The sequence below is a fragment of the Catharus ustulatus genome, chromosome 32, assembly GCF_009819885.2.
Source record: "Catharus ustulatus isolate bCatUst1 chromosome 32, bCatUst1.pri.v2, whole genome shotgun sequence".
NCBI lineage: Eukaryota > Metazoa > Chordata > Aves > Passeriformes > Turdidae > Catharus > Catharus ustulatus.
In genome coordinates, this window is record NC_046252.1 from 2,517,582 (window position 1) to 2,529,784 (window position 12,203).

Consider the following 12,203-nt stretch of genomic DNA (forward strand, 5'->3'; position numbering starts at 1 on the left):
CCGCCCCCAATTCCCCCCCCCCCAGGGTGAATCATTGACCGAGGGGGGCAAAGTCCGGCGGGCCCCGGGGGGCACCTGGGGGCACCCATGGCCCCGGATGGCCCCTGGTGGCACTTTGGGGACACTGCGGGGACAGAGCCGGTCCCGCACGGGGCTAACTGGGAGCGCTGGTCCGTACTGGGCTCCAGGCCCGCGGGGGCTGGGGGGGCTCTGCAGGGGGGGCTCGCAGAGGGGTCTCGGCCCCTATAGGGGGGTCCGGCCCGTGGGGTCGCAGACCCTGCGGGGGGATCCTGGGGGGGGTCCCCGGCCCCAATAGGGGGGTCCCAGCCCCTGTATGGGGTCCCAGCCCCTATAGCGGGGTCCCAGCCCCTATAGGGGATCCCAAATTGCGATCAGTGTATTTGGGGGTGGGGTGGTCACGGGAGGCGCGGGGATCGCGGGGGTCGCAGCCCCTCTCCCCCCCGGGGGCTGCCCTCTATCGTGGCGCTCATGTCGCGACAGTCGGGCGATACCGGAGGTCACGTGGTGCACACTCACCGCTCCGCCACCGCCGCTTCCCCCCGTGTCCCGGAGGCCGCGCTGGCCCCGCCCCCTCGCCCCCCATTGGCCGCGAGCCAGAGGCCCCGCCCCTCCCCCGGCGAGACCACGCCCCTTTAACCAAATACGGGGCTTGATTGGCTCGCGCGCTTCCGCCCTCGCCTCGCTATTGGCTCAATCAAATGTCACGCATTCCTGAGGCCACGCCCCCTCGCTCTTTCCATGAAAAGGCGGGGATTGGTGACGTCACAGCCGCGCCTCCCGCTGCCATTGGCGGATCCGCGGGAGCTGACGGGCGGGGGCGGAGCCAAGGGAACGGGGGATGGGTCAGGTGATCTCACGTGATTCTTTCAGCCCCGCCCTTTCCGGATGTCCGGCGAGCGGTCATCCCGCCCAGCAGGGGGCGCGCTTTCCCAGGCCATGGCGGCGCTCTCTGGACTACCAGGAGCTCTCCATGGGCGCCGCCCCCTCGCGGGTCCCCCACAGCCCCTTTGCCCTACAGGGGGCGCTCTGCGGCCGTTTCTGTCCTCCTCAGGCAGCGGATCTGGGCTCCCCCCCACACAGGGGAAGGACCTGGGACTCCCCTGCTCTTCAGGAGGGTGCAGGCCTCTCCTCCCTCCCTCTAAGAAGCGTCCTACAGCCCCTCATTTCACATTTAAGAGGACATTCCAGGGGGCGATCCACTCTAGAGGAGACCCTATGGTCGCAGTGCGGGCGCGCAGACCCCCAAAACTTTCCTTCCTCACAAGAACCCTCCCAGAACGCCTTCCCGTTTTTCGGGGTTATTCTGGGACTACAACTCCCGTCGCGCACCGCGCTCCTTCAGCCGCGCGCAGGCGCAGCTTCTCCTTCTCCCGTTGCTGCCATGGCAACTGCGGGGGCCCCCTCGTTCTACGCATGCGCATCAGCGCCGAGCTGCGGCGGGAGGGCGGTGCGCGGCCATTGCGAGGCGCTGATTGGTCCAGATGTTCCGGCCCCGCCCACCAGCAGCAGGTGCGGGACGCTGATTGGTTGGAAAGCGCCGGCCACGCCCCTCTCGGCACCGCCCCCCCCGCAGTCGGGGCGCGGCCGCCGCCCCGCACGGACGGGCTCGCTCCGCGCTCCGCCGCCGCCGAAATGTCCGACTCCGCCGGGCAGTTCTCGCTCGTCTCCTCCACCTCTTCGACCACCTCCGTGACCTCATCCTCCACCCCTTCCTCGCGGGCCGCGCTCAGCGGTGGCACGGGCGGCTGTTCCATGTCTTGCGCCGGTAAGGGCCGGGCGGGGCCTGCGGGGCCTGAGGGGGGTGAGGCCTCGGCGGGGGCGTGAGGGAAAGAAACCTTTGGGCGTTGGGTGTGAGGGAAAAAGGGGGTGGGAGGGGCAGAAATAGGGAAGGAAAGGCCTTCAGGGGGTGGGTATTGGGGGCAGGAGGCCTTTGGGGGGGCAGAAATTGGGGGAAGCAGCGTTTAGGGGCCTGGTGTGAGGTAAAAAATCCTTTAGAGGGGGTTAAAAATGCGGGGGAAAGAACACGAGGGGGAAAATGAGGGAGGAGAGGCCTTGGAGGAGCAGATTTTGGGGAGCAAAGACTTGTGGGGGAGTTCTGAGGGTGACGAGGCCTTTTGGGGTGTGAGGGTAAGAAGAAAAAAAAATGGGGAAATTAAAGAAATTCCGGGGTAAAACGGAGGGGAAGAGGCCTTTGGGGAGCACATGTGGGGTAAAAGATGCTCGTAGGGGGATTTTACGGGGAAAAGAGGATTTTAGGGAGGTTTTAGAGCATACAGAGACTTTGGAGTAGCAATTTGGGTGCTAAAGAAGCTTTTGAGAGGCCGGTTTGATGGGCAGTGCCACCTCCACCCCCACATCGCTCAGAAAAACGGGAAAAATCCGCAGGATCGGGAGCGCTGATGGATTTTGGGGAGGGGAATTTGGGGATCGTTTGCTCCGTCCGTTCTTCCTTCCCTGGAATTTTGGGGAGGGGGCATTTCCCCGACCTGGCCATTCCCAGGGGTTTCACCCCAATTTTCACCCCGCAAAACCCCAAAACTCCGCGGTTTCACCCCAAAATCTCCCTCTCGGGGGTGGGAATTTCGCCCTGAGAGCCCCCCCTGCGCCGCTCCCTGCCCCAAAAACCGGGGTCAAACCCCCCAAAATTCGCTCCAGCCTGGAATTTTCCTCGTGGTTTTTGCGTCACCCTGAAAAAGCCGCCGGGACGAAGCTGCACCAGCCCCGCCTTTGGGGGGGAATTTGGGGATTTTGGGGGGGTTTGGGGAGTGCTGAGCTCTCACCCTCTGTGTTCTCTTGCAGATCCCCCCAATTCTTCTTCTTCCTCCTCCTCCTCTTCCTCCTCCCAGCCCGTTTCTCTCTTTACGGCTTCACCAGGCAAGTCTCCCCCTCCCTCTCTCCCTCCCTCCCTCTCTCCCTTTTTCCTGCACCCCCAGGAAGGAAAATGGGGTGGGGGGGAGCCTCGACCCTAAAAAAGGCCCCTGGATTTTGGGGGGGCTCCCCAGGGCCACTTTGGGGACACCCAGAGCTGTCCTGGGGCTCCCCAAGGTTGGTTTGGGGTCTCAGTGTCTCATCAAGGGGGGGGGATTCCCCCCAAATTAACCCCCGGATTTTGGGGGTTCTGAGGGGGGCAGCAACACTGCTGAGCCCCCCCCAAAATACCAACAAACTTTCCAAAAATCGACATTTTTCCTTTTCTCTCTTTTCCTGCTCTTTAGCACGGCTTCTTCTCCCTTTTTCGGGGCGAGCCCCCCCAGCTTTGCCCCCCACCCCCCTCCTGCACCCCAAGGCTGCTGCTCCCCCCCCCCAGCTTTGCACGGCCCCCCCTCGCTGCTGCTCACGGTGAAAATTGTCATTTTTTGTGGTTTGGCCTCAAAAGTGCTGCCCCGCCTGCGCCGTGTCCCACCCGCCGTCACCGGGGCTGGAACCGAGGGGGAGAGACCCCAAAAACCCCCAGAAATGGGGAGGGGGCTGAGGGGGCAGAGTGGGGATGGAACCCCAAAACGAGAGGGTTTAACCCCAAATTGAGGTGCTCAGTGGGGCCAGCCCCAAGCTGTGCCTCCCACGTCATCCTGAACCCGAACTGGGGGGGGTTAGCCTCAAACTGGGGGGTGTTTAGCCCCAAACTGGGGAGTTTTTAGCCCCAAACTGGGGGGTTTTTAGCCCCAAACTGGGGGGTTTTTAGCCCCAAAATGGAGTTTTTAGCCCCAAGCTGGGGTCTCTCCTCCCCGGATTTTGGGCTGTATTTGGGGGGGGGTCCCTCTGTGCCGCCGCTTGCCCCGCACCTGCATGGCCCCAAAATTCAGTGTGGGGGAACCCCAAAAAAGCCATCTCCGTGCATGGCCGGGACTGGGGGAACCCCAAAAAGCCATCCCCGTGCATGGCCGGGACTGGGGGACCCCAAAAAGCCATCCCCGTGCATGGCCGGGACTGGGGGGACCCCAAAAAGCCATCCCCGTGCATGGCCGGGACTGGGGGGACCCCTGAGATTTGGGGAGGGGTCCCCGGCATGGCTGCAATGGGGGGGGAAAAACCCAAAAATTGTGAGACCCCAGAACCGCATGGCTGGGATGGGAACCCCAAAACCCCGCGGGACTGGGACAAACTGGGGGGGGGGACAGAGGGGACCGAACCCCCCCTGACCGTGTCCCCCCTCCCCAGCGGCCCCGGGCGGGCGGGACCGGGGGGCGGCCCCGGGCGGGGGGGGCCCGCAGAGCCCCCCGGAGTCTCCGGAGTCGCCGTTCGAGGTGGTCCCGGACCGCGCCGCCTTCGACCGCGAGTTCGGCCCCGCGCTCGCCCAGATCCCCGAGGGCCGCGTGTGCCACTTCCCGCCCAAGCCCCGCGCCGTCCCCGCCGCTGTCCCCGCTGTCCCCGGCGCTGTCCCCGCCGTGCCCGGGAGAGGCCCCGCGGCGCTGGGGCGGCCCCCGCCCGGCTCGGCGGCCGCGCTGGAGGAGGTGTCGCGGTGCGTGCGGGAGATGCACAGCTTCACCAGCGAGCTGCTCAGCTGGGACCTGGTGGAGCGGCACGGGGACAGCCTGGGGGACAGCGATGGGGACAGCGGCGGGGACAGCGGCGGGGACAGCGCTGGGAACGGCGGCACCGCTGTCACCGGCAGCGGGAACGGCGTCGTTGATGTCACCGGTGTCACCAGCCCTGGCAGCGGTGTCACTGGTGTTAGCAGCGTTGGGAATGGTGTCACTGGTGTCACCAGCACTGGGAGCGGTGTCACTGGTGTCACTGGTGTCACTGGTATCGGGAATGGCGTTACTGGTGTCACCAGCGTTGGGAATGGCATCGATGATTTCCCTGGTGTCACCAGCCTTGGGAGCAGTGTCACTGGTGTCACCAGCACTGGGAATGGTGTCCCTGGTGTCACCAGCGCTGTGAGCAGTGTCCCTGGTGTCACTACCATTGGGAATGGTGTCACTGGTGTCCCTGCCATTGGGAACGGTGTCCCTGGTGTCACCAGTGTCACCAGCATCGGCAATGGCGTGGCTGGTGTTGGCAGTGCCATCGGGAATGGCGTCACCAATGTTGTCCCTGTCCCGGGGAGCGGTGTCACCGCTGTCACCGCCATCAAGAGCGGTGTCACCACCCCTGGGAGTGGCGGCGCCGGCCCTGGCGATGTCCCCAGCGCTGTCCCCAGCGGTGGCAGTGCCATCTGCGCTGTCCCCAGCGGTGGCAGTGCCATCTCCGCTGTCCCCACCGACGCCGACAGCTCCGGTGACTCCGACGACACCGTGATCGAGGAGGGGCCGGGCGATGTCCCCGGGGATGTCCCCAGCCCGCCCGCAGGGTCCCCCCCCGCCGCCTCCCGGCCCTGGGAGCACCAGGAGCGCCCGGCCCTGCGGGAACTGGGGGAACTGGGGGAACTGGGAGAGCCCCCCCGGCCCCCCCCGGCCGGGGCCCTGCCCCACCTGCCAGGTAAAGCCCCAAAATGTGCCCTGGTCACCCCAAAATGTGCCCTGGTCACCCCAAAATGTGCCCTTTTCACCCCAAATGTCGCCGAAAGGGGGGTGGGGCTGTGACTGGACCCCAAAAGGAGCAATGGGGGGGAGACCCCACCCCGAAATGGCACTGGGGGGGTCATGGGGGTCTCGTTTTGGGGTCAAACCCCCGGGGTTTGGGGCTGAAGCCGCTGGTTTGGGGACAATGAACACCTGGGGCTGTGGGGGGGTCACTGAGGGCTGTGTAACGAGGGGCTGGGTTAATTAGGGAGTAATTAATGGGGACAGGGACAGGGACAGGGGGCGTTGGGCTCAGCCTGGGGTGGGGGTGAGGGACAGCACAGGGACACCCGTGTCCCCTCATTGTCACCCCCTGTGATCTGTCCTTGTCATCCCCTGTGTCTTGTCCTTGTCACCCCCTGTGTCCCTTCCTTGTCCTCTTGTGTCCCCTCCTTGTCACCCCTTGTGTCCTGTCCTTGTCACCCCTTGTGTCCCCTCCTTGTCATTCCCTGTGTCCCCTCCTTGTGCTCTTGTGTCCCTCTGTGTCCCCCTGTGTAACCTGGCTGTCCCCTCTGTGTCCCCTCTGTGTCCTGCTGTCCCCGTGTGACCCCCCTGTCGCTGTTGTCCCCTCTGTCCCCCTGTCCCTGTGTGACCCTGCTGTCCCCTCTGTCCCCTGTCCCCGTGTGACCCCCCTGTCGCTGCTGTCCCCTCTGTGTCCCCTCTGTGTCCCCTCTGTGTCCCCTCTGTCCCCCTGTGACCCCACTGTCCCCTCTGTGTCCCCCTGTCCCCGAGTGACCCCGCTGTCGCTGCCAGCCCTGCAGGAGCTGCTGTTCTGGCGGGACGTGAGGAAGAGCGCGGTGGCGTTCGGTGCCAGCCTGCTGCTGCTGCTGTCACTGGCCACGCTCAGCGCTGTCACCGTGGTGGCTCACGTGGCGCTGGCCCTGCTCTCGGTCACCATCAGCCTGCGCGTGTACCGGGCCGTGGTGCAGGCGCTGCAGAAATCCGAGGAGGGGCACCCCTTCAGGTGAGGGGACATGGGGACATGGGGACATCTCCTTCATTTGGGGACATGGGGACATCCCTTCAGGTGAGGGGACATGGGGACATGGGGACATCTCCTTCATTTGGGGACATGGGGACATGGGGACATCCCTTCAGGTGAGGGGACATGGGGACATGGGGACATCCCCTTCATTTGGGGGCATGGGGACATCCCTTCAGGTGACGGGACGTGGGGACATGGGGACATGGGGACATCCCTTCAGGTGAGGGGACATGGGGACATCCCTTCAGGTGACGGGACGTGGGGACATGGGGACGTGGGGACATCCCTTCAGGTGAGGGGACATGGGGACATCCCTTCAGGTGAGGGGACATGGGGACATGGGGACATCCCTTCAGGTGAGGGGACATGGGGACACCCTGGGCTTGGGGACATCCCTTCAGGTGAGGGTTTGGGGACAGCAGGGTCACCCTGGGGGTGGCCTGGCTGCTGGTGGGCTCTGTGCAGGGCAGGGCTTGGGGGTCAGGGGGTTTTTGGGGGTGAGCAGGGATTTTTGGGGGTGAGGGGGATTTTTGGGGTACAATTGGAGATTTTTGGGTGTCCCCACCCCAATGTCAGCCCTGGGCCGGCCCCTGTCCCTCCAGGGCTGGGCTCAGAGGGGAATTTCAGGCTTCAGACAAAAATGTGGGGGTGTAGCTGCAGGTTCTGGGATTCCCACAGGGGTGTCAGGTTTTGGGGCTCAGAGGTTACAGATTTTGGGGCTCAGGGGTGTCAGGTTTTGGGGCTCACTGGGGGTTGCAGTCAGGTTTTGGGGCTCAGAGGTGTCAGGTTTTGGGGCTCAGAGGTTACACATTTTGGGGCTCAGGGGTTGCAGGCAGGTTTTGGGGCTCAGGGGTGTCAGGTGTTGGGGCTCAGGGGTGTCAGGTTTTGGGGCTCAGGGGTTGCAGATTTTGGGGCTCAGAGGTGTCAGGTTTTGGGGCTCAGAGGTGTCAGATTTTGGAGCTCAGGGGTTACAGATTTTGGGGCTCAGGGGTTGCAGGCAGGTTTTGGGGCTCAGGGGTGTCAGGTTTTGGAGCTCAGGGGTTACAGATTTTAGGGCTCAGGGGTGTCAGATTTTGGGGCTCAGGGGTTACAGATTTTAGGGCTCAGGGGTGTCAGGTTTTGGGGCTCAGGGGTGTCAGGGAGGTTTTGGGGCTCAGGGGTTACAGATTTTGGGGCTCAGGGGTGTCAGGGAGGTTTTGGGGCTCAGGGGTGTCAGGTTTTGGGGCTCAGGGGTTGCAGGCAGGTTTTGGGGCTCAGGGGTGTCAGGTTTTGGAGCTCAGGGGTTACAGATTTTAGGGCTCAGGGGTGTCAGATTTTGGGGCTCAGGGGTTGCAGATTTTGGGGCTCAGGGGTGTCAGATTTTGGGGCTCAGGGGTGTCAGGTTTTGGGGCTCAGGGGTGTCAGGTTTTGAGGCTCAGGGGTGTCAGATTTTGGGGCTCACTGGGGGTTGCAGTCAGGTTTTGGGGCTCAGGGGTGTCAGGTTTTGGGGCTCAGGGGTGTCAGGTTTTGGGCTCCCTGTCCCCTCAGGACGTACCTGGAGCTGGACGTGGCGCTGTCCCCCGAGCGGTTCCAGGCGCACGCGGCCGCGCTCGCCCGGCGCCTCAGCCAGGCCCTGCAGCTGCTGCTGCGCCTCTTCCTGGTGGAGGACCTGGTGGATTCCCTGGAGGTTCGGAGCCTTTCCACCCCCCTGCCCCTCCCTCACCCCCAAAACCCCCCCCAGGACCCCCCAAAACCCCCCCAGGACCCCCCAAAACCTCTCGTGTGCCCCCCCAGCTGGCCCTGACCATGTGGCTGCTGACCTACGTGGGAGCTGTGTTCAACGGCATCACCCTCCTCATCCTCGGTGAGAGCCCCCCCTGCGCCCCCCCACAGCTGGGTCTGGGGGTGCTGACCCCCAAAATCAGCACTGAGGGGGGGTTCCCCCCAAATAACCCCCAGCCCCCCACTTTTCTCCCCCAGCCGACATCTTGGCCTTCAGCGTCCCGCCCTTGTATGAGAAATACCAGGTGAGCCCAAACTGAAGGGGATCCCCCCAGACTGAAGGGGACACCCCAAAAAGGAAAGGGGACACCCCAAAAAGGAAGGGGGACACCTCCAGGAGTGGGGGACAGCCCTGAGCCCCCCGTTTCCCCCTCCCCAGGTGCAGATCAATCACTACATGGACCTCGCCCGCAGCCAGGCCAAGGAACTCATGGCCAAGTAGGTGCTCAGGGGACCCCCCCAAAATCCTGGGAGCCCCAAAATCCTGGGACCCCAAAACCCTGGGACCCCAAAATCCTGGGGAACCCCCAAATCAAATCACCTCTGCCCCCCAAATCACCTCTGCCCCCTCTCTCTGTAGGATCCAGGCGAAGCTCCCGGGTCTGGCCAAGAAGAAGCCGGAATAGACCCCAGGGTGGGGGGGGGAATTTTGGGGGTACCCACGGTGCCCCCCCACTCCAAGCTTGGCTCCTCCCCCCCCCAAAACTTCTCCCCTCCCCCCAATCCCCCAGTGACGTTTGTCTGTCCCCCCCCAGCTGAAATTGGGGGGGCTGAACCCCAAAATTCCCTCCCCAAACCCCTCAAGCTCGTTCCCCTCCCTTGTTTTATTTTTTTAACGTTCATTGAGGTGAGATGTCTGTAACTGCTGTAAATTGGGGAGGGGGGGCTCAGCCCTCCCCACAGCCCCCCCCAAACCGCGCCCCCCGAGCCCCCCCCGCGCTGGGGGGGTGGGAAATGGGGGGGACCCCTCCCCAAAATCCACCCGCGGGGCTGCGGTGACAATAAAACAACAAAACACCGAAACGGGGCGAGAGCTGGGCCGTGCTGCTGGGACCCCAAAAATGTCCCCATGACCCCCCAAATGTCCCCATGACCCCCCCAAATGTCCCCTTGTTCCTCTCAGGTGTCCCCCAAGTGTCCCCATGACCCCGGGGGGGTCTCGGGGGGGTTTATTGGGGGGTTGTGTACAAGGGAGGGTAAAAAAGGGGGGACACAAACACATAAATAATGGGACAGTGAGGGGGTGACAGTGACACTGGGGGGTGACACGGGGGGTGTGGCTGTCACCCCCTCGATGTCCTCAGGCTGGGGGGGCCCCTGTGACCCCCACTCCCCCTGCAGCTTCTTCCTCCTCTTCGTCCTCCTCGGCGGGTCTGGGGGCTGGCAGGGCTGGGGGGGACAGCGCTGTCACCTCCCTGTCACCTGCTGTCCCCTCCCTGTCCACTCCCTGTCCCCCTCCTTCACCTCCCTGTCCCCCCTGCCCTGGCACCGCTCAGGGACAGGCTTGGCCCCCACCTCAGTGTCCCCACCTGTCCCAGTGTCCCCATGTCCTGCCCACAGCCACCACCGTCCCCATGTCCCCAATGTCCCCATGACCCCCAGCATCCCCACACCCTCCCTGTCCCCCTGTCACCAGGGATGTCCCTGCAGGTGACACTTTGTCCTCCCTGTCCCCCCTCATCCACTCTCACCAGGGCTGTCCCCCGTGTCCCCTGTCCCCTCTCACCGGGACTGTCCCCTCCGTGTCCCCTGTCCCCTCTCACCGGCGCTGTCCCCGCCGTGTCCCCGCTGTCCCCTCAGGCTGTCGGGGTGCGCGGCCAGCGCGTGTCTCCGGATGTCCCCGAGGTGCAGCGAGGGCAGGGGACAGTGGCACAGGAGGCAGCGCAGGCGGTGGCCCCCGGCCTCCAGGTCCAGCAGCAGCTCGGCCCGGAGCCACCCCCGCAGGGAGTCCCCAACAGAGCCCCCCGGGGACACCTTGGTGGCCTTTGGGGACGGGGGACGGGGCCCTGCCGGGAGGGGACAGCGCGGTCAGCGAGGGGGGGACAGCTGGGGACAGGTGGGTGGTAGGGTGGGGAAGGGCTGGGGACAGTCTGGGGACACTGGGGACAATCTGGGGACCTGGGTCAATTTGGGGACCTGGCGCTGGGACAGGGACATGGGAGGAGCCCCAGGGAGGGGCGTGGCTCAGGGACTGGGTGTGGTCTGGGTGGGGCCTCTCTTTAAAGGACAGTGTCCCTTTAAGGGGGCGTGGTTTAACGGGAGGGGCGTGGCCCGAATCAGCGCTGGGGCGATTGAAGGGGCCGGGCCAACATCCTAAAGGGGCGTGGTTACGGCCAAAGGGGGCGTGGTGAGCACAGAACCGTATTGAATGAGGGCGTGGTCTGGGGGACAGATAGGCGTGGTCACGTTTAAAGGGGCGTGGTCACATTTAAAGGGACAGCGCTGCTCCAAAGGGGCGTGGCCCCACGCCCAGTGCCGCCCCTCCTCTTAAAGGCGCCACACCCGATTTCCCCGCGCCCGGCCCGGCCCGTACCTGTCCCGCAGGCGCTGCCGGGGGGTCCCTCGGGCCGGGGCCGCTGTCCCAGCTGCGCGTCCCAGGAGCGCAGCACCAGCTGCTTCTCCCGGGGTCCCCAGGCCCCGGAGTAGGGATGTTTCTGGCGGATGTGGCGCTTGATGGTGCTGAGTTTGAGCGTGGCCAGGGCGCTGCCGCACACCAGGCAGCGCATGCCGTGCCGGGCCGCGTTAAACTCCATCAGGTACTCGGAGCGCCAGCGCTCGTGGTAATACCGGCGATGGTCCCGGCCCGGCAGGCGGCTCCGGCCCGGCCGCGATGCCCGCTGCTCCCGGCCGGGGTCCCGGGGGTGATCCCGGGGCTGCTCCTGGGGGGGATCCCGTGGACGTTTCCGGGGCTCCCGGTGCTCCAGGGGGTGATCCCGGGGCTCCCGGCGCTTCTGGGGATGTCCCACCGGTTCCTGGAGCTTCTTCTGGGGTTTCTGGGGATACTCCCGAGGCTCCTGGGGCATCTTCGGGGGCTTCTCCCAGGGCTCCGAGCTGCAGCGTGGCCCCCGCGGGGAAGGGGCTGCAGGGCAGGGAGGTCAAGGCTGGGGAGGTTCGGGAATTTGGGGGCTCTGAGGGGCGGAGGGGACACCCAGGATTAGGTGAAGACTTGGGGAGCACAGGACATCCTAAATGAGGTAGGGGGGTCCTGAAATGGGGAGGGGGCTGGAAAGGGAGGGGCGGGGACACCTTAAAGGGTTGGGAACTCCTGGAAGGGGCAGGGGCGTCCTGAATTCCTGTGGGCACCCTCAAGGACAGGGATCCTTTAATAGAACAGGGATCCTTTAAGGGACAGGGGTCCTTTAAGGGACAGGGATGTCCTCAGGGGGCAGGGACACCCCGAATTGGGGTGGGGGCATGTGACATGCATAGGGACATCCTAAATCCCCACATCCTGGGGTCATCTTAAAGGGACTGGGATAATTTAAAGGGACAGGGGCTCCCTAAATTAAATCCCAGCACCTTAAAGGGACAGGGGCTCCCCAAATTAAATTCCAGCATCTTAAAGGGACAGCAGCCCCGTAAAGAGCCGGGGCCCCCCAGCCGCTGACGGGGCTGGGGACCCCTCCGGGGGTCGGGGGGCTTCTTAAAGGGCCAGCTGCCATTGTGCTCCAAGGGGGGATCCCCCCGCCCCCCCGTTCCCCCTTCCCCGTCTCGGTGCTCACCTGGGCTGGCCGGGGCCGGGGCCGGGGGCGGGCGGGGGGCGAGGGGGGGGCCCGGGGGCTCCATGCGGGGCCCGGGGCGGCGGCGGCGGCGGCGGCGGGGGCAGACCGGGGTGGGGACGCTGCCGTGGGGCCCCTGGGGCTCCTTTAAGGGCTCCTGGGTAAATTTAAAGGGGCCGCACGCCTTTCCCATCCCCCCCACCCCCCACTCCC

The 12,203-nt window shown here is 65.0% G+C and overlaps 2 protein-coding genes across 4 annotated transcripts; one reads left to right on the forward strand and one right to left on the reverse strand.

The window, feature by feature from the left end:
* The first annotated feature begins 1,601 nt into the window (after positions 1-1,601).
* On the forward strand, positions 1,602-9,213 carry LOC117009397 (reticulon-3-like). Of its 3 annotated transcripts, none has more exons than XM_033083643.1 (10): positions 1,602-1,786; positions 2,821-2,895; positions 4,180-4,726; positions 4,766-5,442; positions 6,279-6,489; positions 8,038-8,176; positions 8,284-8,353; positions 8,470-8,516; positions 8,651-8,709; positions 8,852-9,213. In XM_033083643.1, the coding sequence occupies exons 1-10, from the start codon at positions 1,654-1,656 to the stop codon at positions 8,895-8,897; spliced, it is 2,004 nt and encodes a 667-aa protein (XP_032939534.1). In that variant the 5' UTR covers positions 1,602-1,653; the 3' UTR covers positions 8,898-9,213. The 3 variants fall into 3 exon arrangements, with proteins under 3 accessions (XP_032939534.1, XP_032939533.1, XP_032939532.1); XM_033083642.1 differs by having other exon boundaries at positions 4,180-4,710; positions 4,750-5,442; XM_033083641.1 differs by having other exon boundaries at positions 4,180-5,442.
* Positions 9,214-9,427: 214 nt separating this feature from the next.
* ZFTA (zinc finger translocation associated) lies at positions 9,428-12,030 on the reverse strand. Its single transcript, XM_033083528.1, has 4 exons — positions 11,994-12,030; positions 10,805-11,350; positions 10,035-10,277; positions 9,428-9,660 (listed from the first exon to the last, which is right to left on the reverse strand). The coding sequence occupies exons 2-4, from the start codon at positions 11,292-11,294 to the stop codon at positions 9,572-9,574; spliced, it is 822 nt and encodes a 273-aa protein (XP_032939419.1). The 5' UTR covers positions 11,295-11,350; positions 11,994-12,030; the 3' UTR covers positions 9,428-9,571.
* Between the last annotated feature and the right edge of the window lie 173 nt (positions 12,031-12,203).

Coding starts and splice junctions, on each gene's coding strand:
- LOC117009397 (XM_033083641.1), top strand. CDS start 1,654: ATGTCCGACTCCGCCGGGCAGTTCTCGCTCGTCTCCTCCACCTCTTCG. Junction 8,177..8,283: donor ACCTGGTGGATTCCCTGGAG/GTTCGGAGCCTT, acceptor GTGCCCCCCCAG/CTGGCCCTGACCATGTGGCT. Junction 8,710..8,851: donor GCCAAGGAACTCATGGCCAA/GTAGGTGCTCAG, acceptor CTCTCTCTGTAG/GATCCAGGCGAAGCTCCCGG.
- ZFTA (XM_033083528.1), bottom strand. CDS start 11,294: ATGCCCCAGGAGCCTCGGGAGTATCCCCAGAAACCCCAGAAGAAGCTC. Junction 10,278..10,804: donor CGGCAGCGCCTGCGGGACAG/GTACGGGCCGGG, acceptor CCCTCCCGGCAG/GGCCCCGTCCCCCGTCCCCA. Junction 9,661..10,034: donor ACACGGCGGGGACAGCGCCG/GTGAGAGGGGAC, acceptor TGTCCCCCCCAG/CCCTGCCAGCCCCCAGACCC.